We start from the raw sequence: 27,155 nt of genomic DNA, 5'->3' as shown, positions 1-27,155 counted from the left end.
AATTCCTCAGTTAAATTTGCAGAGATATACATCCTAGATTTGTAATGAGAATTAATTCTTTAAAAATTTCTTTGGCATTTCCCCCCAAAAGTTAGAGAATGTTAGAGCCTTGGTTCAGATAATGCGCTAAACCACACTGCTTAACCATTCCGTAACCATTTTGTGGTTAAGCAGCATTGTTTAGTGTGTTGTCTGAATGGGGCTGCAGTCTTAATATTGCCAATGAGAGACTTCCAGCAGGCTGTAACAGAGGGAGCTCAGAGGGGAACCACGGCCATTCCACCAGCTCTGCAGAAAGACTTAAGTTTTCCCCTTTTTCCCCTCCCCATTCACTTTTTCCTCATGTCTAAAAGTTGCTCCACGAAAATTATTGGCTGTGGAGTGGGATAAAAATACTTTGAATGAAGAAATAAAGAAATGGTGATATGCACATATATGGGTTGGCATTTTGTTTTTGGCCACATTAAAGTCTCTTTTCTTTTTTGTGACCAATTCTACTAACAATAAGTGAGTAGATAAAATATTCATTGCTAAACATTTTATCTCATAATGTCATCTATGATCTTCAGTTAAAGTCAAGATTCCCCTGCATCAAGAGTTATGGAAGTACTATTTCACACAATGCCTAGTTAACTTAATAGGATTCACAAAGGAGAAGGCCTATTACATTCATGCCCTGATTGCAGAGTTCCCAGGGGCATCTGGCTAGCCACTGTTTGGAACCAGCTGCTAAATCTGCCTTTTGATCCAACACGGCTCCACTTAGGTTATTTTATTTTAAACAATATTCCAAACAACAAAGGTATGAACTTTCTATGTCATTTTGACACAAAATAAATTGCCCTTTGAGAAACAGAAGGCAGCTGTGCTTAAAAATTAGTAGACACCTGGCACCAGGTTATGCATTTGGCCTGAAATGCTGGGCCAATTTTATGATGCATCAAAAAATTGGGGAACAGCTAGTGCTCTGTATTCATCAGGTTCAATCCCCAACATTTCCAGTTAGAGGATAAGGATCTTAGGTAGCAAGATAGGTTAAGACTTTCCCCCTATGGTCTTGGGAAATCCACTGCCAGTTGGAATAGAGAGTACTAGATGGAACAATAACCTGACTCAGTATAAGGCAGGTTCATATGTATGTGCCTTTAGGAAGGAAAGCATTATACATTCCAAAGAAGTTGAAACACATACAAATATTGCCAAGTGCGAATGTGATTTTTCTCCAACTTTACCTTGCTAATGGCCTTCTGGCTCGGTTTACAGCTTCCAGATCAGCATATCGAAGATCCAGTTGGCAGCCAACCAGAATAACAGGCGTTCGAGGACAGAAGTGCTTGATTTCTTGACACCACATCGTTTTCACATGATTCAGGGAGTTAGGGTTAGCAATGGAAAAGCACAGGACAACAACATCGGACCTGGAATAAATGTGTACTTGTTTTAAATGAAGATTAAATTTCAGCCTCCTTGTTCTAAAGAAAGGACGTTATAATCCAAGCATAGTTTCCCCCCGCCCCCAGAAAGGCATCAAGACCAAGTTGTCAGAGTTTACTTCATACTCAAGCAAAATACCACTTAAAATTCTATATTCCTCCACAATGCCCAAGACCAAAGGACCCTTTTCATTCCCTAGCTGACAGATGTCATTTAAAAGCAGGAACAGAGTGGTGGCCAAATTGTACAGCAGCCACTACAGCTGGGAAAATGGCTGCTACCATCCATTCTCATCACAACATGCCAAACTCTAATTTGCAGAGAAATGTTACGTAGCTACCGAACCATTTAGTAGGAACACAAAAGGTAACAGGATAGTGAGATGAGCCAATAGCTATCTCAGAAGGGCCATTTCACATAGTATGTGTCAGAAAATCTAGATTTGCCACCAAGTCTGCACTCAACAAGAAAGTGCAGCCAATACAGGCACTCTGTTAAATGTAGCTGTATGATGTATGCATTTCTAACACATTTGTCTCATTCACACATTACACCTTCAGGTATATGCTTAAAAGAAGGAGTAGGTGTACATTTACAAACAGTACACTTAGCTTTCCTGAGCTGGGAAAGGAGAGTTAGGGAAAGCACTAACACTAATGTCAATGACATTACACTAGCGTTAGCCATATCTAGGGAAACGCATTGTGCTAGCAAACACTACTGATATTGCGCTAAATGTCTCTTATGCTATTGCAATGTAGTTGACATTAGTGCTAATGTTGAACTGGATACTGCCCACAGTTCCTTTTACTTTGGTATGATAATGCACTAAGTGCTGCAGACTATGAATTTCTTTGTGGTTTAAAGAAGATATTTTTTGCTGGTGCCAGTTTCACCAAGCTTAATCACTGAATGGAAATAAATACTGACAAAAGAAAGAAAGAAAAGCAGGGTGGGGGGAGGGAAAAAGGTGGAAAACTTTAAAGAGCCTCATTGAGATTTCTGCACACAGTAATTATATAAAAACAACAATTGCAAATAGGACTGCATTACATAAAGGAAGAAGGGCTAGATTTTTAGAAAACAATTACCATGGTAATTATTTTATGCAGATTATTTTCTATCATAGTTAGAGGTTGTGTTTCCAGAGAACTCATAAACATGTTGTAGGTTTCTTTTTAAAAAAGCAGAACATATGCTTAAGTGCTTTTCTGAAGCAGACCCTAAATAACTGAAATTAAGCAATTGGTTCATAATTCTCAATCAGAGATGCTGCAAACACCATGGATAATAAATGCAAATTTGTCACGGAAACAGTAAGTGTAACAATGTTAGAAAGGGGGGGATATATTGGCCAGAGCCACAGAAACAGCTGCTATGGTGCACAAAAATGTCACCAGTTTCTGTTCCAATTCATTTCTATTAAATTTTAATTTAGCACCAATTTATTGTGCCTATAAATTTGGGTAATTAACAGAGCGAGACCCATGAATCTCAACATTTACCTTCTAAATCATTAATGATATACCTGCTCTATACTGCTGCCCTCCTCATTTCATTGAGGACACAGTTCTATCTAGCATGTCCTAGCAATATCTAAAAATAACCCCAAGTACAATGCAATGCAGTGCAGACAATGATGTGAGTTTACATTTAGTGGAAGGCAGGTGCTCTTTTTCAGCATGTAGGTGTTGTATAAACCATGGCACAGCAAATGGCTAATTGCGGAGGACTTTAATATGAGGGGTTTATAGCAAACACATTAATCTTCCTTCTATTTTCTGAAGTTTGCTTCAGAATCAGACCTCTCCCAAATGCAAAAAAAAGGTCCAATTTATTCCAGCTAATCCTCTCTAGGCACTTCACTAAGCTATCCCACAGTCTGTAATACCACAGTGATGCACGAAAAGGACATGTTGACAATGTGAGAAGAAAGAAGACACATGTGCAATGCTTACCCGGGGCATAGCTTCTGTTAATGTTTGCTATCAGCGTTTGCATTTCAAGCTTTTTATATCTGCCAGGAAAAAACAGAGGACTACTGGGCAGTTTAATTCACACTAGTTGTCTAATCTGCAAGTTCCAACCTGTTTGTTTTGTTTCCATCACCAGGCCCTTCTGAAATGTAGGTCTCTCCCTCACCCCTTTAAGAAGCCTTTCTCAAAACACTGGCCACTTATGATTGAAAACTTAAGTACCCTGCCTCCCATCGCTACAGTACAAATGGCTTTCCCATCCACATATTTCTAGACAGGTATGCAGTGTTGAAGGGAGGCTAGGGAGGTCCAATATCCAGCACCTAATCCTTTTCATTCTCCCAAAATCCTGCATGCACCAGTTCCTCCTCAAGGGACCAGGCATCCTATTTGGAGAAACCCAAGTCTAACAAGTGAGGATTCTCATCAGACTATAGATTTGCCGGGTCAAAACAGAACAAGACTGACATTTCAGAGGTTACTTCATGGTGTTAAAATAATACTAACGCTCTAATTCTTTGCTTGCCAACCTGGAAGGAAACCTCACTGAATTAGTGGTACTTCCTTCCAGTAAACAGGCAGAGGGTCAGAATATATGATAGTTTGCTATCTTAAATTATTCCATGATAACCTTATGATATGGGAAGCTGACTCAGCTGACTACAGCACTTCAATGTTATTTTATGCTGTGTATAGCATCACTTGACCTTCAGTATTTGTATTTCTGGTAAAGCAAAGTATACCTTGATGGAGATTAATTATGGCCAACTCCAATAGATTTCAAATCCAAATTTTGTATCAAGGACAATCACATCTGTAACTAGAAGCCACCAAACTATGCAACCAGATTGTATTGTCTAAACAGATCAGATAGCTTGGTTTTTTTAAAAACAATTTTGATAGTTTAACTTGCTATATCATAAAATGTGATTTTTCTTTGAAGGAGCTAGTATTCCAGAGAAAATAGGAGTGAGGTTATGTAGGCTACATTTTAATCACCTACTCTGAAGTAGTCCCATTGCTTCAGTACATCTACCCAAGGATCTCACAATTAGAGATCATGGATCTCATTGTGCAACCACTACTTTATCCGTCAGTGATGCATTTCCCCCTTTTTTAATGTAGAAGTTATTATTATGATTAAATACTCTGAAAACAACACCAAAGCTGCAGCTTCCTGATACAGAGGCACATCACAGAACACAGTGAATATATGTGCATATAACTAGTGTTTTCTGGGGTATACACTCTGAAACGCATAGGATCTGATTAGCCACAGTTCCTTGCATATTTGGAGGCATTTTCACACTACTGCAACAGGCAATGGTCAAATGACATTGGATTCAGTGACTCTGAGATAAAATTAAATTGGAATGATCACTATGACCTGGCCCTTAATTATCTGGACTAATGTGATGTTAAATAGAGCAACCTCCTTTGGTTCACTTAGGGCATAATTCTATGGGATGTGTCCTGGATTCTCATCAACCTCCAAACTCAGAGGCTTAAGTGTATCCAATGCACAACAGGAGGTGCCTTGTGCCTCTTGTTGTGCATTTTAGCTAGATGGGTGATTTTGCCCATCTAGCAGAGGCTTCAGGGAGTGAAGGAGGCTGGAGATACCTGTCCCAAATCACTTCTCTTCTCCACCAACAGGAACACCTCCTTTTCCCCATCTCCGTGCTCTGTCTTGCAAGCATGGAGAGGCAGCTGGCGCAGTTTTCTCCATTCCGGCTATGAGAAGGTTGGGTGGGCAGAGAGGATAGTTTCCTGGCTTCCAGTTTAGAACCCAGTTTACAATCTTGGAGCTAGGAAAGCCCCCCCCCCAAAAAAAAGCTATTCTCCACCTCTCACATCTTGTCTAGGGGATATAGGATTGCTCCCTCCATGTAGCTTATATTGTGTCAAACTATTGGCCAATCAAATTTAGTGTTGTCTGCTCTTTGATCTGGAGTGTTCTTGGTTCTTGAGAGACAATCTTCTCCAGGCCTTCTGGCTGGAGATGCCAGGAATTGAACCTGGGACTGTGTACATACATAGGATATGATATACCATCTATGTATGGCCATTCCCCCCATTGTTTAGTTCCAACCAAAGACATTGACTATGAACACATCTATCCCACAATCTTAAACAGTCACTCCTTCTTATCAGGGAATTATAGTTCTGTAGAGCAAGGAGAAGCATTAGGGATCTCTAATGGAGAATTCATAGCACCCTTGCCGAACTACAATTCCCAGGATACTTTGAGGGAGCCAATTAAACTGGTTTTAAAAATGGTGTAGAGTTTTCATGTGGCTATGCCAAATGAAGCTTCAGTATTATATTAGCATGGATCTAAAAGCCAATCCAAGTCTATGAACCCCATTACGTGAACCCCATTTTGTGAACCGCCCAGAGCGCTTCGGCTATTGGGCGGTATAAAAATGTAATAAATAAATAAATAATACTGTTCATGGCAGAGAAAACCTGCTTTGACAAACATGTTAACTGAGGCACAACTTTCCCTGTTATTAAAGGCAAACAGTATTCATGCACACATTACAGTATTGGGAAAGACAACCAAAAAGACTTGCATAGATAGCTTATAAGCAGGCAACATCTTCACAATATTAGTAAAATGTAGCAGCGGCCACCATATAAAGATGAAGAAGGTCATATGTGACCAGTGGGCATAACCAAATGATCTGAAAATGAATGACTATGGCTGCATTTAGGCATCTGGATAAACCATGGTTTATGATGATACGAATGAGCTGCAGAAAGCCCAGGGCTCAAGTTCTCCCCATCTCATCCTCTGACATAGGTATGAAACATTTGGAAGCTTTTCTTTCCATTCTGATTAGCCTTAGCTTGCCATTTCATCTAAACCCAGCAATCTGTGATTTATCTGAACTATGATTTGTTTGAAACCTGCGAACACTAAACCATGGGTTATGAAGCTGGCTTGTTTCAACAAACCATAATCAATATTAGTCACAGTTTAGGGGTTGGATGCAACACTAAAATAAGTTTAATAATAAAAGGAAAAACAAGCTTCTGATCTCCTACACATGGACACACCAGAGTAGAAGGGGGAGTGTGCAAGACTGAGGCTAGCTAGGGGTCATTCATGCTGCATTGCCACAATAAACTATGGTTTATTGTGATGTCCAAACAAGCCTATGTGTCCACTCTCACAACAGATGGGACAATAATGAATGAGTGGCCTAGCATATGAAGGGCCAAAAAGATGTCCAACAAAGGCAGGTCAAGGCCATGCACCAGCCTGGGTGGGAGCAGGGGTGGGGGGAAACAATTCTATACTTTACCGAAAACAATGAAGCTTCTTAAGTATAGGAATTATACGCGAAACTGTCAAAACACCCTGAAATATATATATACATTCAGATTTTGGTAGTGCGAAGCATGCAGAACGTTATTATTTATAAATAGCCTATATAACCTGAGATCGTAGTGAGAGCCAATATGAAGCATGGCAGGAACTAGCTCTTGGAAGGAAAAGGTCAATGCTTAATGCCAGCTTCAGAAGAGGGGAGTAATTAAATTCTTTTTTATCCAAGGATTGCTTCGGAACGTACATTTTTTTTCCTACATAGAAATGAACTCTGTACACTGAAAAGTATATTCTCTAGTTTTGAACAGTGATATAGTCTTATATTCTGCAAACCAACACCAACTGGAAAGCAGAGCCTCATACTGGCTGCCTTATCAGTGAACTTGCCACAGGAGGTAAACCTCATACTACATTTCAATTTTCAAGTGATATGGAACACTCATTTTCCTATGATTATTTCCATATAAGAAAATGTGAAGCAAGCACTTACTAGAAACAATAATTAGAAGACATGCAATATTTTAAGACTTTCACATTCTTCTTTAATTACAGGTGAGGGAGAAACACACACCACCAAATTAACATCCCCAGAAATCATCTGGAAGTCATCCTGGAAGTAATGATTGCACTCCCCATGCCATCCCAATTTTGAATAAATTTTTAAATAGATGACAGTTGCTCCCATTATTTCCATCAATGAGTCCCCCGCCCCCTGTAACATGCTTCCATCCTTGCCTTATGAGCCAAATTCTATGGCTGCTTGTGGTTCTACTGTTCAAGAGATGGCTGCTGAAAACAAGATGAGTTTTACAGTGACTCAGAGACACAGAATGTAGCAATATATCTTGAGCCATAGAAGGTTTTGCTATAATCCTTCCTTGCTTCTTGGAGATTTAAAAGAGACTTTATGATATAAAAACAACATTGTACATTTCTGAGATGAGAATACCAGATAAAGAATCAAAAGGGAAGTAAAGATATGTAGAACAATGACTAAGATAAAGATTCCAGGTAGGCCTGGAAAAAGTAATCTGACAGGGTTCAAAACTGCCAACAACAATATTAAAAAATGTGACAGAGAAATTGGATGTCGTAAAAATGTGAATATTCTTTTGTTGATTACGTGCACACAAAAACTGGAAAGTAATGACAGGCAGATATTTTTAATACCTAAAGTAAACCCAGTATATAAATTTATTTATTGCTTTTTTATTCTGCCCTTCCTCCAAAGAATTCACATACCCCCACTGCCAGCCCATCCCGTTTTATCCTTGCAATAACCTGCAAGATGGGTTGGGTTGAAGGTGATTGGCCCAGCTCATCTACATGAGCTTCATAGTTGAGTAGAGATTTAAATCTGTTGCCAAATATTTTAGCTTATTGGTCCAAGTTCACAGGCTGCAGAACAGGGCCCCCACCTATATTTCCTCTCCTAAGTTAAACGATAAACAATCCAAACCGATACTCCAGAGGAAGGCCCAACTACATATAATGTTAAATGCATAGTTTGCACTTGTGTCTTTAAAAACAAAACAAAACAGAAAGGTGTGGGCATTCCAGTTTGGGACCACGTTAAGGTGGTGGCAGGTTTAACCTTTGGAATAAGTTGCCATCAGCGGTCTGCCAGGCCCCATCATTGCAGGATTTTAAGAAAGTCCTGAAACATACTGTTTTACTCTGGAATTCCCCTGATATGTTTGCTGCTGTGTCCTTATTGGGTTCTTAATGTTTTTAATTGGTTATTTTTTAAATCATTTTTAATTCTGCATTGGTTTTTATTATGTGTTTTATTGTTGTATGTCACCTTGAGATGGCTAACCTGAAAAGTGGCCAAGAAAGTGCCCTATCCATCTTCCCACCTACTCCATGCCACAGCTCAGTCAAAAATCTCCCCCTTCTTCTAAAACAACTACTTATGCAAAGGGATAAGCTGCTATTGGCAAGAGCAGCTTCCCTTCTGGAGTAAATAGCAGCCTTGAGGGATGGAGAGGATGCGGAGGAGATATTTTTGGTAGGAATGTTGTTCACAGTAAGTTGCACTCAACTCAGTGAAACTTTCTTATGAGTAAAAATATACAAGATAAGGCTGCAAATATTTATGTTTTATTACTATTTCTTAAAATATGGCTGCATTTATTTATTTCACTCACCACTAACATGGAACGTAGAGCTATAAATGCCCTCCCTTGTGGAATGCTCTCCCCTTGGAGGCCCGATTGGCGCCAACATTGATTGCATTTCGACGCCAAGTAAAAACATGGCTTTTTAACAAAGCCTTTGATGGTTAAACTCACTGGCACATTGTTTTAACTGTTTTAACTGCATCTGTTGCTTTTAAATTATATATTGTTTTAACTTGGATGATGGTTTAATTTGTTTTTAACTGTGTATATTTATTGTTTTATACTGTATGTTTTTATCTGTACGCTGCCCTGAGATCTTAGTGATATAGGGCAGGATATAAATATTTTAAATAAATAAATAAATAAATCTTGGTGCCTTTGGGTGTACACAAACATTCTGAAGTGTGGTGGAATACATTCTGAGGCATCTTATTTCAGGGCAGAAAATATGTGTTCAAAACCACTTAAGAACATAGGAAAAGCCATGCTGAATCAGACCAAAGTCCTACCTAGTCCAGCATTCTGTTCCCCAGTGGCCAACCAGATGTCCTAATGGAAAGCCCACAAGTTGGACCTGTGCTCTCCAGCAATCTGTATATACAGAGATACTGCCTCCAATACTGGAGTTAATCAAGCCTTTACTTTGTGGTCTGGATCACAGGGTCTGGATTCATACAACATGCTAACCCACCCAGTGTGAGTTGTAGTTGAACAGTGGGTTATCTTTTTGTCCGACCGCAGTGTGTTTTCTTCAGGGTTGCTTGTTTGAGAAAAATAAACCACACTGCATGGTTAACAAGCCACCCTATGGAAAACGCACTGTGTTCAGACTGTATCTCAACCCACCTGTGGAAACCACTCTGTGTTCAGACAATACAATAACCCACTCTGTGGAAAACGAACTGCGTTCAGACAACATGATAACCCATGGTGGTTTAGTGTGTTGTGTGAACCCATCCAAGGTATAGCTATTATAATTAGTGCCAATTGATAGCTTCAACCTTTAAGAATTTGTTTAACTCCCTTTTAAACCCATCTAATTTGGTGGTGCACTTCCACTGCACTTAGAATATATCTGTCTCTATATACCTCTGGATCAATTTAATAATTTACTCATTCAAATATACACCTCGATAGCAAGATAATGCTAAGCAAGGCATTGGTCAATAATGACTTTTTCATTTTCAGGTCTCATTCTTAAAAGTATTCTTTCCTATGAGAGATATGAGACTTTGAAAAACATTTTAAAGATAATGTCCAATAGTTAATACAGATTACAAGGAAGGAGGTGGCATCTATAGTTTAGATGGGGAAACCCAACTTCAAGTCCCCACCCAGTTATCATGTTAGCTTGGGATCCAGAGACCTCACAGGATTTGCTGCAAGGACACATGAGAAGAAGGAATTCATTCATCAGATAAGGCAAAAGATAATTCTAAAATACTAGATTACTGTGGTGGTTTAACAAATAAGATTTAATCTCTGTTCTAGAGCTTTCCTACTTCCTGTTGACACCAGTGCTACGGAGATGACAACAGAAGTGGTTGGAGACAATCACATAAGTGCTGGTATTTCTGCAAAGGTTTACAAGCTATCTCTAGTATTGTCAGGCTTCATCAAAACCACTAAGGCCCTTTCTACACCTAAGGGTTATCCCAGGAAAATAGAGGGATCATCCCTGCCTGCTCCCGGGATCCCTGTGTGGCATTTGGAAGCACACAAATGATTCCGGGACGATCCTAGGATATAGGGCTGGTGTAGACATGCCCTAAGAAAATACTAAGGAGGTACCAAACAACCTCCCAACAGCTTCTCTGGCAAACAGATAGGTGATAGAACTTTTCCTCCAGCCTCCCACCTACCCCAAACATTCTCTCATTTGATGTCTGGCCAATAAAATCACTTGTTTGAAATCCCATCATTTCTTCATAGCACACCACAGAGTCCTACCTTAAGAACAACATCTTAACAATCCCATTTTTAGGACACTACCCTCAGAAAGAAGGCAAACCAAGGTAATTGTAAAACTCCCTTCCATGGAAGATCAGCAAGAACTCATCTCGAAGAACTTTCAGAAACCTTTTAAGTCCTTAAAATGACTGGGCTGGCTTATAGCGTTGGGCTGGTGGGAGGGGATGAGTTAACAATGTTTATAATACTTACTCCTTTTTAATCTGGTATTTTACACGCTTTCATTGATGCCTGTTTGAAATCTTCATGATTATGTGGGATAAAAAGTCTCAACAACAATTATACATTCAATGACATGGACCTGAGTCAATAGGTCGCATGGAAGATGTAATTAATGTGTACCAATGGGTAGTAGCAATTATACACAGACAGAAGATGAAATGAACATGCATATAGGAGAAGGAGCACCCCTTTAATCACTAACTTTTGACCAGAACCCTCTCTGTTGCTCTGTGATGGGTTTCTCTATACGCTTCTGTGAGTGGGCAAAGCCAGCTACTCAGTTTAATTTGAACAGGCAGTATTCAATCTCATATTTAACTTGTTAACTAAATTATCATGCCTGAAATGTTTTAGAGACCATATCCCCCTGTCTGTAAAAGTAAATACAAGGCTGAAATTGATTTAATACCTAGCAACTGCACATGTGTTTAATAATTCTTAGTGCACTTCTTACCTGCAATAAATTAACTTGAACCTTGGTCAAATACATTTCATTATTTGTAGTTGTTAAAAGAGCAAATCCTCTTCCCACTTCCTCTCATGGCATTAGGTCTAGTAATATGAGATCTAGGCAGCTTTCTCCAAATCCAGGCTTTCCATTAAAACAAATCTGATAGTAGAAGCAACGGGGCTTATATCTAATAAAACTTTCTTGGGATCTTATAAATTAAAATTGGAGTTCTAGCAGTCCTTTGAGTTTTGCTGCACAGTTCCATAAACGGATGGTCGATGGACAGCTCACTTGGTGAGAATCCCTTTCAACAGAGTAAAGAGACAACCCTTTGGAAGCAGGTAGTATATAAGGGAATAGAAGGGCCTCATCAATATAGGAAGATGCCTTATAATGAGGTCCATGTAGCCCAGTACTACTGACTGGGAGCAGTTCTGTCAGTTTTCAGGCATGTTTTTTTCCTGCCCTAACTGGAGATGCTGGGAATTGAACCTGGGACCTTCTGCATGCGAAGCTCTACCATTGAGCTAAAGCGATCTTTCCTTCTGACACCTTGAAGCTATAGTCTAAGGGGCAAACTGCATGTTACGTTACATGAATTTTTGTTTAACTCAAAAGTAAGTATGGGGGCCCAGGTCTAGATCGGAACTGCAGCACATGGTGAAGTGAGGTTAAAACCTTTCTTCCCCAGCCATGAAACCCACAAATTGCCTCCCCCACCCCATACTCAGCAGTTAATGCCAGGGTTAGGCAAGCTGGTGCCCTCCAGATGTTTTGGACTATAACTATGATCAGTCCCAGCATAACCAATGCTCAGGAAGCTATAGTCCAAAACACCTGAAGGACGTAGTTTGCTTGCCCCTGAGTTAACCAATAGCAGCAGCTTCTTCTTTTTTACTAGCACTCACTGCCATGCAGTGGGCCCAATTTTCAAAGCGGAGAGGTAGCAGCTGGAGGGGGAAGAATTAAATCACTCATACCCATGCACGGTCATCCCAATCTGGATTGGGGTGTGTATGTCTCACTCTTATTTTCAAATAAAACAAAAACAGAGTGAGCGAGCTGCAGGTTACAAATTTAATGTAACATGTAGTTTGATCCTAAGAGGTCAGAAGCCAATCCTGGTGAATGACCTTACTACATAGAGAAGAGGAATACCCCTTGGTATGCCTGATTAAAAAAAAAAATCCAAGGAAGCGGACTTTTCTATAGGAGCTTGTGCACCTCTGAAACCTGGGCTTGATCACTCTGCTTTGTTCATTGCTCCTTCCTTATACACATGTGGTAGCACTTGAAGAAAAAAACTTGAATACCTAAAATTGTTATTTGCGTCACACAGCCTATATACCCTTCCATCTCTGTGACACAGCAGTGTGTTGAACACTGACAATGGTAGAGCTCTCATGCGCCATTATACAGCCTCGCCTGCTTATAGCCATCATTCTCCAGCTAGTGCGGTTATTGGCCAGTCTAGCTAAGGATGTGGGAGTTGTAGTACAACACAACTAGGGGGAACCAGGTGGGAGAAAGTTGTATTAGAGTTTCCAGTCAAGTTGTCAGAAAAGAGTGCACATGGATAACTCTCAAAGAAATTAATAATTATAAGTAAGCTGCTTTAAATTTATGGTTGTTAAAAAAAAGATGGCTTTGGTCAGTTCTTTCTAGAAGTTTTAGGTAATGAAGTAGTAGGTAGTATCCAATCTGACTCTTGCATGGGTGGCCCAGACATGCTGGTGGCAGTGTGTGGGTTGCCCCTACCACTGGTAATGCAGTGCAATCTGCCGCTTCCGGAAATGATGTAGCACAACCTGTCCCTTTCTGCTCATGCGGTGCTTCCCTCCAGAAGTGCTATATCATGGCCACCAGTGGTAGAGGCCACGTGTGCACCTGCGGTGGTATGCTATCCATCTTAATGATGAGATGAAATAATTTCTGCAAATTAAGAGTCTGGTCCAACTGGTAAATGCAATGTTATTCAAGTTCTATTGAGTTCAATAAGATTTCCCCCCTCCCCTAGATTAGAACATAAAAGTGTACTAATTTTTAATGGGCACTGTGGCACTTTGTCAAACTTGGAATATTTTCTCATTTACCCCAGTAATGGAGCAACACCTTATATAGTTAAAGCAGATGATAAATTTGTTTCTTTCATAAGTTTATATCCCACCCTTCTATACAATCAATTTTCAGAGCCACTTACATAAATCCAACAAAACAATAAAATTAATCAGTACTCACCATAATTATTCAAGAAGACTATTTCATACAAATTATTATTTGAACTATTTCTAATGGTAACCCCTTATTCCACTTTAAGGAGAGAACACCACATGTTCAGTGCTCTAGCTCTATGAGAGGAATGCAAGAGAAGTCCCCTGAAGAAACAATGTCAAGTTTGCCAAGAGAAACTCTTCCTTCACTTGTAATGTTCCTGCAGGCACGCAGACAAGAGAGGGGTCCAGTGTGGGCTGAATCTTTGACACTGTAGGGCAGTTCATTTATATCACTTGATTTTCTTCACTCAGCCCCTGAATTTTGCCCTCTAGTTGTGTGAGCTGATTCCACTGACAAGCATTGCATTTGAGGTAATGAAATGTATGTAAGTCCATGGATGTTGCCTCATTTTCTCAGCAAGCCAAGGTGTGTACTTTTCACACTGACAGTTCCCCTCCATCAACTTGGGAAGAGGCAGAAACTCATCCCTGACATCACACTGAGCTTTGGAAGTATTAAAAGAGAAATCTTGTTGCTTTCTGAGTGCCATCAAACCTCAGAGCAATATCAGGAAGGAGCCCCCATATCCCTTTTCCAAGCCTGGAGACAGGTGAGGGCTCTCCTGGACCCTTAGAGACTACTACTACTCTCTGATAGTAGTAGTCAACGAGAGCATCTTGACCCTGGAGAAATGACTTCACACACTCATGTCACACTGAACTTCACTCATTAGATTAAACCTGTGCTTGCCATTAGCAATGTAATGAGCATATTTATAGACCATAATAATACAAACACATGCACTCTACTTCCTTGCTTTGCTTTTTTTCATTTGCAACAACAAAATAAAGTAGATACATACTGGCAATTGCTCATATTCCTGCTCATTCACACACTATGACTAAGCCGTGTTCAGACAATTCGTGGTCATGGCTGAATGTTTGGCAATAAATTCCAAGGCCTCCAATGTATATGAAAATATTGACGAAGCAATCTCATTATAATTGTTCAGAACAGAAAGGATACCAGAGAGGGGCACACAATTTCTCTCAGTATTTTGAAATCTTTGCTTCACTACAAAGAACACATCACATCAAAGACCATCTCTATGCTCCATTAACAAAATGGTGCAAATTGCAGCAAAATCCATAATGGCCCTCAAAGCAGCCATTTAAAATGAAATTTAATGGCATGTAACTTAATCCACTGATCAAGTAAATGTAATTCAGCAAAACTAAATTTCCTTTTAATAAGCATATGCTTATAATTATGATTATAAACTGTTCTAAAATTAGTCTGCTATTATTTAAGGGCTTCAAAATATTAAAAATATATGAAATATTAAACAAATTAATCTTAAAACAACACAGAACAGACTATCCAGACTATTTTATAATACATGCCAATAAAATCTTATTGGGCAATTATTATTTGATGATCTGATAAAATTCTTTATTGTTTTATGTCAAAATGCCATAAATGAAAAAGAAGAAATGGGTGGGAGGAGGCCAAAGCCTTATATTGAGTTCATTTACACAAGTAATATATGGGTTCTGACAACACGGTAACCCAGTATGGGTTAAATAAACATGTCTGTTGGGAATTTTTTAATCCACGATGGCTTATTTGTCCTAAATAACCCTCGGTCTGCAGTATGTCTTATTTAATCCATCATGTGTTATTGTGTTGTCTGTCAGGCACCGTGGGTTAATTTGCTCACCTACAGATTAATGCGGCAAGAGCGGTTGATTGCTGCCACCACTCTGTTCTTCATGGGCATTATCTGAGCAGTGGGAATAGTACTACTGCATTTTTAGAAACAGCTGAAACTGGCTATTGCTAAAGTGTCTATGGGTTAAATGCACAACTGTGCTTTAGTGAATGAGCACCACTGCGGTACTGAGAACAGCTAAAACTGGCTACTGCCACTTGGATGGGAGGCTTGAACAGGCGTAAACACTGTGATGGAAGATGGGTGTCATAATCAGGCCTGTTCCCTTTAGTGTAGGTGAAGGAGTTTCAGGCTATCAATCAGAATCAGATTCTGAAGCTGAAGAAACAGGACTAGAAACGTACCAGCCTACACAAGAAATGGGAGAGGAGATTCTCCCAGGCTCTTCGCCACTAGGGGAGAATCTTCACCAGACTTTATCAGTGAAAATGTTAACTCAGAGTCTGTGGGAACTCAGCAATCTTCAGAGGTGGAGGGGACTTCAGAGTTGGCTGATCCCAGAGTTCGCCGCAGGTTCAAATGAGAGGAGCTAGAAGAAGGCAAGAGGTGTTCAGCTCGACTAGCTTCTCACCAAAGGTTTCTTCAGAGGAATTCTTCCTGAAGTTAAAGGGACTCAGGAAAAAGATTTTCCCTTTTGTTGGAAAGACAATTGTCTCACTTTAGTTAGCCAAGTTTTAGCCTAGAAGAAAGTTCCTAGTGTTTAAGCTCTCTTCAGGTGCGAAGAGATGTTTATTTGTTGAATAAAGCTTTGTGGATTACTTGGCAGACCTCTTTATTGTCTTGCATAGCAGTGGGAGGGCTTGGAAACACGACAATGGAAAAGCCAGGGTGCTTGGATGGGAGGATTGCAGCGGGATGAGTCAAATCCCCACAGTAGCTTTTAGCCTATTCATGTGGAGGGGCATTGTGGACTATTTAAAAAATAAGCTACTGTGCATATCTTATTAAGCCATCATGTATTTAAGTGACATCTGAACCAGCCCAGTACGTTCACGAAACATGGCCTCCACCATTTTGCAAATGAAAATACAGACACTCTTGTGCACCTCTATTCTTCATTGGTTGTATTTCTCTGGTGCCCTCTATTAAATATTGCTGATTATAGTTAAGTTACTAATATACACGAATGCACACTAGTATTCAGTAATTTACTCATCACCATGTACATTGATGGTGCTATATAAATAAATAATAATAATAATAATCTGTTTTATAGTGAAGAAACATATACATAACATGCCATGCTTTTTGTGACATACCTCTACTTTAAAAAGTGTCAGCTAACTAGCATGTTGTATCAGACCTAATAAATAACTGCACTGGCAGATAAGAGTTTACTAAAAGGGCAAGCATCAAGTCTCCTACCATTACTATAATATATTGTTGGAACACTTTACTTACCTGATTCTGTCATTTTTAATAATTGCTGGAAGGGTCAGAAGCTTTCTCAGAGCTCATATATGTCTACTGTAATAAAAACTTAATCAAGTAGCATAGTAATAACTAAAATATGAATGGTGATAGTTATGAACTTAGGTTAGGACTTTTTTTTTGGCTTGGATATACATTGGAGCATATAACCCCCAAAATAGCATTAAGCAACCAGTTCTGTGTGACTCAAAATCAAAACAAGGTATGATAAAGCAAGAAGAGAGGGGGGGGGGAGGAGAGAAAAGTGTGTTTTGTATGAAATGGAAGGGGAGGAATCCTATTTCCAAGTTCAAAAACTTGTATTCAGTGTTATTTCATTCCAAGTCTACCCCAACATTGACAGCCCAGATAGATGCAATGGCCAGGAGTGTCTATTATCAGCTTCGGCTGATATGCCAGCTGCGCCCCTTCCTAGAATCAGAAGACCTAAAGACGGTTGTGCACGTGCTGGTAACTTCGAGGCTCGACTTCTGCAATGTGCTCTACATAGGGCTACCTTTGTGCCTAGTCCGGAAACTTCAACTAGTTCAAAATATGGCAGCCAGGTTGGTCACCGGTACACCTAGGGGTGACCACATTACACCAGTTTTAAAATCTCTTCACTGGCTGCCAATTAGTTTCTGGGCAAAGTATAAAGTGTTGGTTATCACCTTTAAAGCCCTACATGCTTTGGGTCCAGGCTACTTGTGGGATTGCCTTCTCCTATATAATCTGCCCCACACACTCAGGTCCTCTGGGAAGAATTTACTCTGGCCAACAAAAACAAGGCTGATAACTATTACCCAGAGGACCTTTTCTTCTGCCGCTCCCAGTTTGTGGAATGGCTTGCTGGGAGAGATTCGTCAACTTAACAGTCTTCCAGAATTTAAGAAAGCCATAAAGACTGATCTCTTCCAGCAGGCCTACCCAGTTGAATTTTAAGATGCCTTTTTTAATGGTGTGCTGCTTTTTATGATGCACTGGTTTTAAATGTTTGAATTAGTTTTATGTATTTTATGTTGTTTTAATTGTGTTGTACCCCGCCTCAATCCAGAGGGAGAGGCGGGTAACAAATAAATATATTATTATTATTATTATTATTATTATTATTATTATTATTATTATTATTATTATTATTCATAACAAATGTAGACTAGAATCCACATTTCACCTCTAAACATCCATGTAAAGGGTGGGGCAATTCACAAGGTTACTATTTTGACAGAGTTCGACATTATATTTAGCAAGTATTAGGGAGTAGCTTTTCTACATGAAGTGATCCCAAGGGTAGAGTTACATATTATGAGTACTTATGTAATCCCCCCGCCCCATTTTTCTTTTTCTTCTTCCCATATGCAGTACAGCAAACTGAGGCTGCACACTGAAGCAAAAGACAGACAAAGCTTTATTCATACAGCCTCACAATAAGAATCCAAATTTACTAATATTTCCATAATCGAATAACTTTATTCATGTAATTATTCCCAAACAAGTTATGCCTGGTCTTTGTAGGATAAGGATCAAAATATGTTGTTGTCCCACCCCCTTCTCTCCACAAATACTGGAACATGCCTGATTTTGCCCTCTTAATCTCCAGTAATCTGCTCAGTGACAGGCTGTATGTTGGCATATATTATAAGGACACATCAAGGAGGGAGACAAAGAGTAAACACAGACACAGCTAGCCCTGCTAAATCAGGAACAACTGAATTTTAAACTTGCTAACACTTGAGTAGATTAGTATCTGGTCAGCGTTTGGGAAACGTTGTGTAAAATTTGCAGCTTTTGTGCGGTACAGTTAAGCTCAACAACGCACTTAAAGTATTTAATTGGATGCTTTAATTGGGGCTTTAATAGTTTTTCAAAAACAAACTGCCCACGCACAGATTGCAAAACCAGTGACTTCCCACAAGGCCCTCGCTATCATGGCAGTGAAAGCGGAGAAAGGTACTTTGCAGCAGCAGGGATGGCCATAATTCCTAAACCTGGAGTCCCCCAAAGTGGCTCCCATGAGCACCTACCTTGGTTCCCTGCCCCTCCTCAGGTTTAAAAAACAATAAAAAGGAAAAAGAATAGATGATGATGATGATGATGATTAAAAAGCACCAGCCTCCAAGGCCATCTTTATTTTCAAGAATGATTTGGGGTCCGACATAGGTTCCCAGATGCATTCTTAGAAAATAAATATGATGGATGATTGCAGTCCAGTGCTTTGTTCTGAGGAATACCCAGCTGCCCAAGAAAAAAAAAGAAAGGAAAAGGTAGGCTGGCAGTGGTAGAGACCATCTTAGGGTATCAAGGAGGTTGTGGGGGGCATTCCACGGGGCTAGAGAGTTGGTGGGGAGAAGGAGTGTGTGTTTTGAATGTCCTGTGTGTGAGGGGGGAGGTAGTTGGTTTTTTTTTTACATGCAGTGTGTTTTGCCTGGAGTGTGTGTGTGTGTGTGTGTGTGTGTGTGTATTATTTGCTTGAGTGTGTGTGTCTTGCCTGAGGTTTAAAAAATGTGCAGTTGGTGCTTGTTTTCCCTAGGTTTTGGCGGTGGGGTGGGGTGTGTGTTTTTTCTGTGTATGTATATATCTCTGTGTTCCTCTGAGCAGCACCAGTTTGCCTTCTGTGAAATGGTATTTTGTTGTTTTTATTTATTTTTGTGTAAGTTGAAAGATGAACATATTTAAGAATAAATGCGTAAAATGCTTTATACACTTTATATCAAAAAAGGTGGATACCCTGCCTGACCCTGAGTGGAAGGGGAAGCCTGGGAGAGTGGATCCAGCATTTTACTTGCCTCTACGTACATGCATATAGGAAGCCATGAAGTCAGAATCATACTCTGGTTGAAGAACTGGACATCAGCACTGTTAAAAATGTCACATCTGGGTAGTATCCCTTGTTCATTCTATGTAGAGGATTTAAATGAATGGGACTACTCTACATAGGATGAACATGGGATGCTACCTGTCAATGCTGTTAAAAATATTACATCTGTCTTCAGTCACCCAGAAAGTGCATTTGCAAATACTCTGAATGCCACCCCACCCTGGAGCACTTTAAATTTCTGCAGATTAGTGCTCATGCAGTCACAGCTGGAAGTACAATATAATATTGTACAATATATTCACCCCTGCTAAAGAAAAAACACACACCAAACCTCCATACAAAGATAATATCAGGAACTAAAAGTCAGCATAGACAAAATGTCCAGAATCTAAAGAATTCTGCAACTGTTTCTGTGAACAGTGCAACTGGTTAACATGGGGTTTGGGGGGTTGTTTCTCAAACAACAGTCCCTCATACCTCATAGCAAGCCACTTTTGATACTCAAGTCTTTTGGGCATGTGAAAAGGAGCTCTTTGGATCTCAGCCAGTGATCTGTCATTCTTAAATATATTTGATATTCAGGTAATACATCCTGTTCCTTTTGGTAATATTTAAATAAAGATACTAGGGAGGAAGTCTCCTATTGATTTTAATGGACTTTAAACGGGTTGCAATCCTACATGAATTCTAAACAGGTAGAACTCTGACCCTGTCAGGACTGTGCTATGCCAATAAATTTAGGACTACAGACACAGAGCATTTCATTCACCCACATCATCATGATTTTTCAATTAATAATACAATTCGGCAGCTATGGATAGCCTGGAGAAGACCAAGGGTCACACTACACTGTAATATAAATTATAAACTGGGTTATCCCAATTTCATTTCATTTGCTTGTATAGCAGAGGTACTGGAGAAAGATTGCTCCCTCTACAGAATCACAAGTGTTGCACACTCCTGGAAGCTATTTCAGCCACAAGTGAATTGATTGCCCTTCATCATGACCAGTCAAGCAATTAACAACACTCTGGTTACTTTTTATAACATTTTTGCAGATGCTCATCGAAATACAAAATAGTTCAAGACTTTTTCTCAAAACCTTCAATCCACTGATAAACTATAGGTAGTTCAAATAAGCTATATCCCTTTCAAATACTTATAGATGTTATTCTTTGCAAGAGGCAGGAACAAGAACACTGTTGATCAAATTATGCTTCACACTTCAAAGCTGCAGTTCTTTGCCCCCTTCATTTTATGTCACCTGCAAACAAAAAGTTGGTCTAACTTCCACATACCTTCCATAAGCAAACCGTCTGTCTTTGTGGTGATCTCCAAATGTGTCCCAGAGCCTGAGAGAAACACTCACTTCATCAACAACATCACGAGAACGTTCAAGAACCTGAAACAGGTACATTTCCACTAGTTAAAGCCTTGTTGCAGATACAATTCCCTGAAGAGAGACATCTGAAAGTACAATATGCTCTGAGACAACCTTTCCTGATCTAGTGCTGGCTGGAGACTACAATTCCCACCATCCCCAGCAAGCATGCTCAATGTTCAGGGAGGATGGGAGCTATAGTCCAACATCTGGGGACCTCAGGTTGCTCCTCTAGGATATAGTCAAAGGCTTGGTTCAGACATCACTCCAAACTATAGTTACAGAGACTTAATTACTGATGCCTGAATTGACAAATCATTATTTGTGACAGACCAGAATCAGAAACCCTTATTTGACACAAAGCACTGGCTTATGTTAATTGTAGTTTGGCATAATGTTTCAACCAACCAACCAACCATATTTATGGCCATTACCAGAGGCTGCTGTGCTATGAAGATGGCAGTGAATTTATGAAGCCATGTATTGAGAGGATGAAAAACAAAAGCAGACATGCAGTGCTAAACCATGGTTTGCCTGTGGCACATTCTAAACTATTGTTAACACAATCCATAGTTTGGCACAATGTCTAAATCAATCTATTTACGCTCTTGGAAGTGATCAAATTTACTTTACAAAAGGCTGATCATACTAAATTAGTTGAACTAACATGCCATTGAAAGAAACAGGACCCATTAGTCATGACTTAAGCCACACTGATCTCAATGGGAACTAACTGCAACTAAAGAAGCCTAAATTCTACCCACTGTTTATACATTTTGTTGAGGGCACTATGGCCCTATCTGGATGCAAGGGCGGCATGCAGCAGCAATTAATAAATTAATCCATCATGTCCAAACTTAGGAACTTGAGCTGTTCTTGGGTTAAACAACCCCAAGTTAACCCAAGAACATACTATGGTTTAACCTGGGTTGCTTAACCCATAAACAACCCCAGGTTCCCAGGTTTGAATGTTACGGTAACAACCCTTAAATGCTGCATTTGTGGGCTGTTACTGGAAACAGGAAGCAGCTCAGGTATAGTGTCCCCCCCCCCCCCGCAATTTGTGGGTTAAGTAACCCATGAATTGCTGCCCGATGCCGCAATTACATCTGATCAGAGTTGAAATAATTATGTAGCACTGAAACCTGACTTGAGGGCTACATGTGGATGTCCAGAAAGGGCTTGAAGATAGACAGCTTTCAGGCTTGTTATGGATTTTATTAAGAACAATGTTAATTAGGACAGCCAGATGCAATGGAGCTCCTGGACTACGAATGTAGATTTTCTCATCCATGAAGCACTACGACATGACCTATTGCATCTGCAGAAAAAAAATCCTCTTCTATACATCTACTTGAAGACAGAACAGTTTTATTGCGTACATCTTCTAGGCACTTAACCATCAACACTACAAACTGGAAAGAAGGTGAAGGGGAGGGTGAATCAAAAACCAAATATCATGCTGTGCTGAGGTATCCCCAACTCAATAGTGTCCTGGAACTGAATGAAATGAATAATAGGAATGTTTCCATGTCTTACCCATGGAAAAATAACATATGTATTCAAGGACAGTGCACAAATATTGCAAAAAGTAACAACTACAACATAAACATAGAATGAAATTATCCAGCGATTTCAAATGAACTTCTATTAACTCTGATGGGAGACTAGTCTACTGTCCATTTTAAATTATTTCTCCTTCCTGAACACCATGCATCCAAAATTCTTGGCTCTTTCAACCCCTTTTAGATTGACGCTCTGTAGTAATAGCACTTATTCTGCAATCCTATACTAATTTAGCGGGAAGTAGACATACTTCTGAACAGACGTAACGGATTGCACAGTTAAAAGCCAATAACTGATGGATGCTAAACCAAATCTATCATTCCTGTTCAAGTTGTTAAAGTTTGATAATACATACCTCTTGGCAGACCCGATACTGATCAATTGCCCAGACTGTAGGTACATGAGTTGCTAGCAGCTGATACTGGGTGAGAGTGGTGTTACATGCTCTTGCACATATTAAGCGAGTCTTCCCCACTGCATTATCACCAACAACCACACATTTGATGGTTTCGACGTTAGGTCTTTCGTAGTCCATGTCAGCATCCATCTACCAGAGACTGTAACAAAACAATAACACTGGTTTCCAAGTCTGTAAGGAATTCTACTATGTAAAACAGAGTTTTGTTTTTTTGACTTGCTGAAAGGCAAGGATGGAAGCTGAGACTAAACTGTGCTACCACCGAGTCTGATTTATATACCCCACACAGTTCATAAAAACCAGGCAGTTGATTTGACCTTGAATGCTTTATTTCCCAGTAGTATGTTATTTTCTGCTTCGTTTTCTGTAAACAGAAACTTGCTTGAAGAAGATAAGGCATGGTGGAGTCAAGGTGGTTGGTAGGACAGCAATAACTTTAGTCTTAGAGCTGCTTCACACTGCAAGCATGTTTACACCCACATTCTCCTACAGCAAACACACAAGGTGAAATGTTCTGAAACTTCTGTTTAAAAAGTGTAGTTTTCATAAAATTACAGAAGTGAAACAGCTACAAATCATGTGTGTGTGTGTGTGTGTGGGGAGAAACAATACTTTAGTCACAACCAGATTAATAGAACAGAAATCAGCCTAGAGTACTAGAGTCAATCTTTAGTTGACTCTAGTACTTAATCAAATTCACTCACTGTAATTTGAAAACCATTTCTGATTTTAAATGTTCACTCTTAAATATGCATTGAACATGCACTAGGGATGTGTACATATTTAAGAACACGTACTTCACTTTTACACCATTGGATGTATCCAATGGTGTCAGCTAGCACACAGCTTTTACTACTTGCAGAAACCCCATTTCCATCCTTGCACAAGTGTCAAATCCAGTATTTTGATTCTACTTGTGCAATCAGTTTAAGAAGTCAGTGGACAAGCTGTTGCACAATTCATTAAGCTACGTGCATCTTGCATTAATTGTTCTGCTAGCACTTGCACAAATGCTTGTAGAATCCCACATTTTTTTACTTTTCTTTGAACCTAAAATGGGATATAAACCTTTGTGTTTGCTATGAGGAATAACAGCATAACTGCAGCACACACAATTGCCGCATAAAACATTTTGGCGGTACAGAATCCTGCCCAGTCAAAATTGGGATACAGACTGCAAACCAGCTTTTGAAAGATCCACCTGTGCTTTCAGGAGTATAAAATCTGGCTGAACACACAATGTCGATTAACAACTGAAAAAGGAATGTGCAGTTTTACAAGCAGAGTGAGAGGAACCCGTACTTTATTCTGTCTCATAACAACTTTAGTAGCCTCTATACTGCGCATAGTTGATTCCAGCTCTATGCCCTGTTTGGTCTACCTTTATAATTTTAAAAGATAACCAACCCCAACAATAATGTTGACAATTTATAGGCAAAAGTTCAAGAACACTGCAGTATGCTTGTCAGCCAGATTCATGTCTAAATTAAAACCATACTGTCTAGCAAGAATGTGTAAAATATATTTCCTCCTTACCAAGTGTTGTTGATAAAATATTGGGGTTGTTTTGCTGATCCACCTGCTAAAGAAAGCACAAATACTTTCTTTCCCAGGTCATGCAACCCCTTGGACAAGTTGAAGCTTCAGTCCTGCTATGGAGTGTACCTATTATAGCGCTACATGAAGTGCTAGTGGTTATTTTCCTTCCCCTCTTGGGTCGTTGGATCCAATCAGTAGTAGTAACAAATAATACTTTTTGCAATGGAGTTTTGTGTCTTCCCAAAAGATCAATGGATAATTATTCAGTGTAGGACAACAATAAACCCTTAAGCCACTTAGTCTAGAGTACTTCCACATTTCAGTGCGGCTGCTTACAAGTAAGGGATTTCATTCAGGCTGCTTTTCTACACTGGGTGCTATATGGCTTTCTTCACCAGTCTTGTTGAAGACTGTGTGGGGAAGGTGGCACCAAATAGTCTGAGAGTCCATTGCAGAAATATTTTCTCTCTCACCTCTGCAATCGGGAGCATGGGAAGTTGCCTTATACTGAATCAGATCATTGATCCAGCTAGCCCAGGTTTTGTGGAGATTGAATGGCAGCAGCTCGCCAGGGTTTCAGGTGGGATTCTTGAATTCTAGCCCTAACTGGAGAAGCTGGGAACTGAACCTGGGATCTTCTGCATGCAAAGCAGGTGCTCTACCACTGAGCTACAACCCTCCTAATGCAAAGCAAGCTCCTCCCCCCCCCCCCCCCCATGCATCCTGGCCCTCTGTGTTGTCACAGAAATGTAAACTGGTGCAAGAGATGAAACCTTGGGTCTATATGGCACATTTGTACAACAATTTGTAAATGTAATACTAAATGGCTCCACTCTACTTTGTAGAAGTAACAGAGAGAAACAAGGGAGGATTTCCCTCAATTTTGCCACATTATGAAAGAAGAAGAAAAAGTTTCAAACCACCAGATTTTGCAGAAAACTAATCTTGGGATTTGTTTAAACAGAAGCCTTCCTAGAAATGTTCAATAGCTGTCAAAACACAATTAAATCTTTTATTGTTACACTTTATTTTCCTACACAGAAAAGCAATTTCAGAATTAAGGAACAGGTATAATTACAGAGGCGAGCAATATCGCCTTTATGCGTGCCACATAATCACAGTTTTTTCAGAGCTATAGAATGTGCATTAAAAGCATTCCATCATTAGTTTTAAATGCTATTCTGCCGTTCAATATTTGCTCTGTCCAATTACATTTTCAAAGCACGATATGAGATTTTTCATAATGGATGGGCTATTAACTAATTTTACTTTTGCTTTTCTTTCAGATGAGATGTAATGTAAAAACTAAATATTACCTAACTAACCAAAAGCTCACACATTGAAGGGTGAAGGAAAATTAAAGTGGTCTGATCTGTAGTATATTTACTGACAGTCTAGAATGGAACATCTTTACATTATCCTGTCATGCTGGTCTATGTATGTAAGGAGCTGGTGGATTAGGAAAACCAGATGGGTCACAATTCATAGATAATTTGGCCCATGCCCACAGGAATTACAATCTACTGCTGTCAGAGGGCAAGACAACAATGATAAAGTCAGGGACTGACATCATGAGGGGGAGGGGGAGAAGGAGATGTGGAAGAATTTTAAGGTCCAATTTATATATTACCAGTGCAAGAAACAGCCTGCAGGGGTCTTCACGGTGTTGGGTTGGCACTGCCTCCCAGGGTAATCATGATGATGAAAAGAGAGCGTGGGGTTTCTGGGTGGCCATCTGGGGACCGGAGCCACCACACCCTCTTACTGGTGGAAGGCAACCAGTTGCTGGTCACCTTCCACGAGGTCCCACCCGGCCACGCTTATGTGACTCCGGAGCGACAGCGGTAAGTCCTGGGGTGGGTGAGTTGTTGTATAATTGGTGCCATGCCACTGTGCATGCACCCCGGAGCTTTCTGACTTGGGCCAAATTGTGGAAGAAACACCTCAGGTCATGGCAGCATGTTGTGAACGGCTGAGAGATTCTATTATAGTCAGCCGTATATAAATGTTACAAATAAATAAAATAAATAAAGTTTTCATTGCCATGCTAAATGTGCATCTGGGATGTATTATTTCAGAATGCAGCTAGGAGGACTTGCATGACTTAATGCTCTTCCATATAAAAAAATAAATAGACTCACATTTAAAAACACACACCTAGATTTCAGGGCTAGAATACGTTTTAAGCCAGTCTCTCTCAATGGGGAAGAACATGTTTTAATGGAGGTGCTCCAAAGCAGGGCAGAGTAAATTTGGGAGCAGGGAAAGCCAGGAAGGGAGAGAGAGGCACAACCAGTTTAGCTGTGTAGTGAGCAAAGAGTATGAACAAGTGTTTCATATAATAACAGGAGAAGATCCTTGCTGGCTTGGACCCAAATTAATCTAGACTAGCACTCTGTTTCCAGTCAGGCACTTCCGGGAAGCTCAAAAGTAGGCGAAGGATATGAAGGGAGAGAGAGTCTCTTTCCCACTCTCTCTAAATTGCTTTGCTTTTCCTCAGCATCTGGTCTACTGATTTTGAATATGGAGGTCCCATTTATCAATCATGGTTAATTGCCATTCCTAG

General features: G+C 39.9%; 1 protein-coding gene across 3 annotated transcripts in view; it reads right to left on the bottom strand.

Moving 5' to 3' along the window:
* RHOBTB1 (Rho related BTB domain containing 1) overlaps positions 1–27,155 on the bottom strand; it is an 84,730-nt gene that overhangs the window by 23,140 nt on the left and 34,435 nt on the right. For 2 of the 3 annotated variants that reach the window (XM_063133089.1, XM_063133090.1), the window contains 3 exons: positions 22,988–23,189; positions 20,984–21,087; positions 1,233–1,418 (listed from right to left, as the gene is read on the bottom strand). In XM_063133089.1, coding sequence (XP_062989159.1) covers positions 1,233–1,418; positions 20,984–21,087; positions 22,988–23,179 — 482 coding nt within the window. In that variant the 5' untranslated portion in view covers positions 23,180–23,189. Of the gene's footprint in view, positions 1–1,232; positions 1,419–3,392; positions 4,118–20,983; positions 21,088–22,987; positions 23,190–27,155 lie in introns of those variants that run through there. The other variant, XM_063133091.1, reaches the window with a different exon arrangement.

This window comes from Elgaria multicarinata, chromosome 8, assembly GCF_023053635.1.
Source record: "Elgaria multicarinata webbii isolate HBS135686 ecotype San Diego chromosome 8, rElgMul1.1.pri, whole genome shotgun sequence".
Lineage (NCBI taxonomy): Eukaryota > Metazoa > Chordata > Lepidosauria > Squamata > Anguidae > Elgaria > Elgaria multicarinata.
This window is presented reverse-complemented; position numbering and strand designations above follow the sequence as displayed.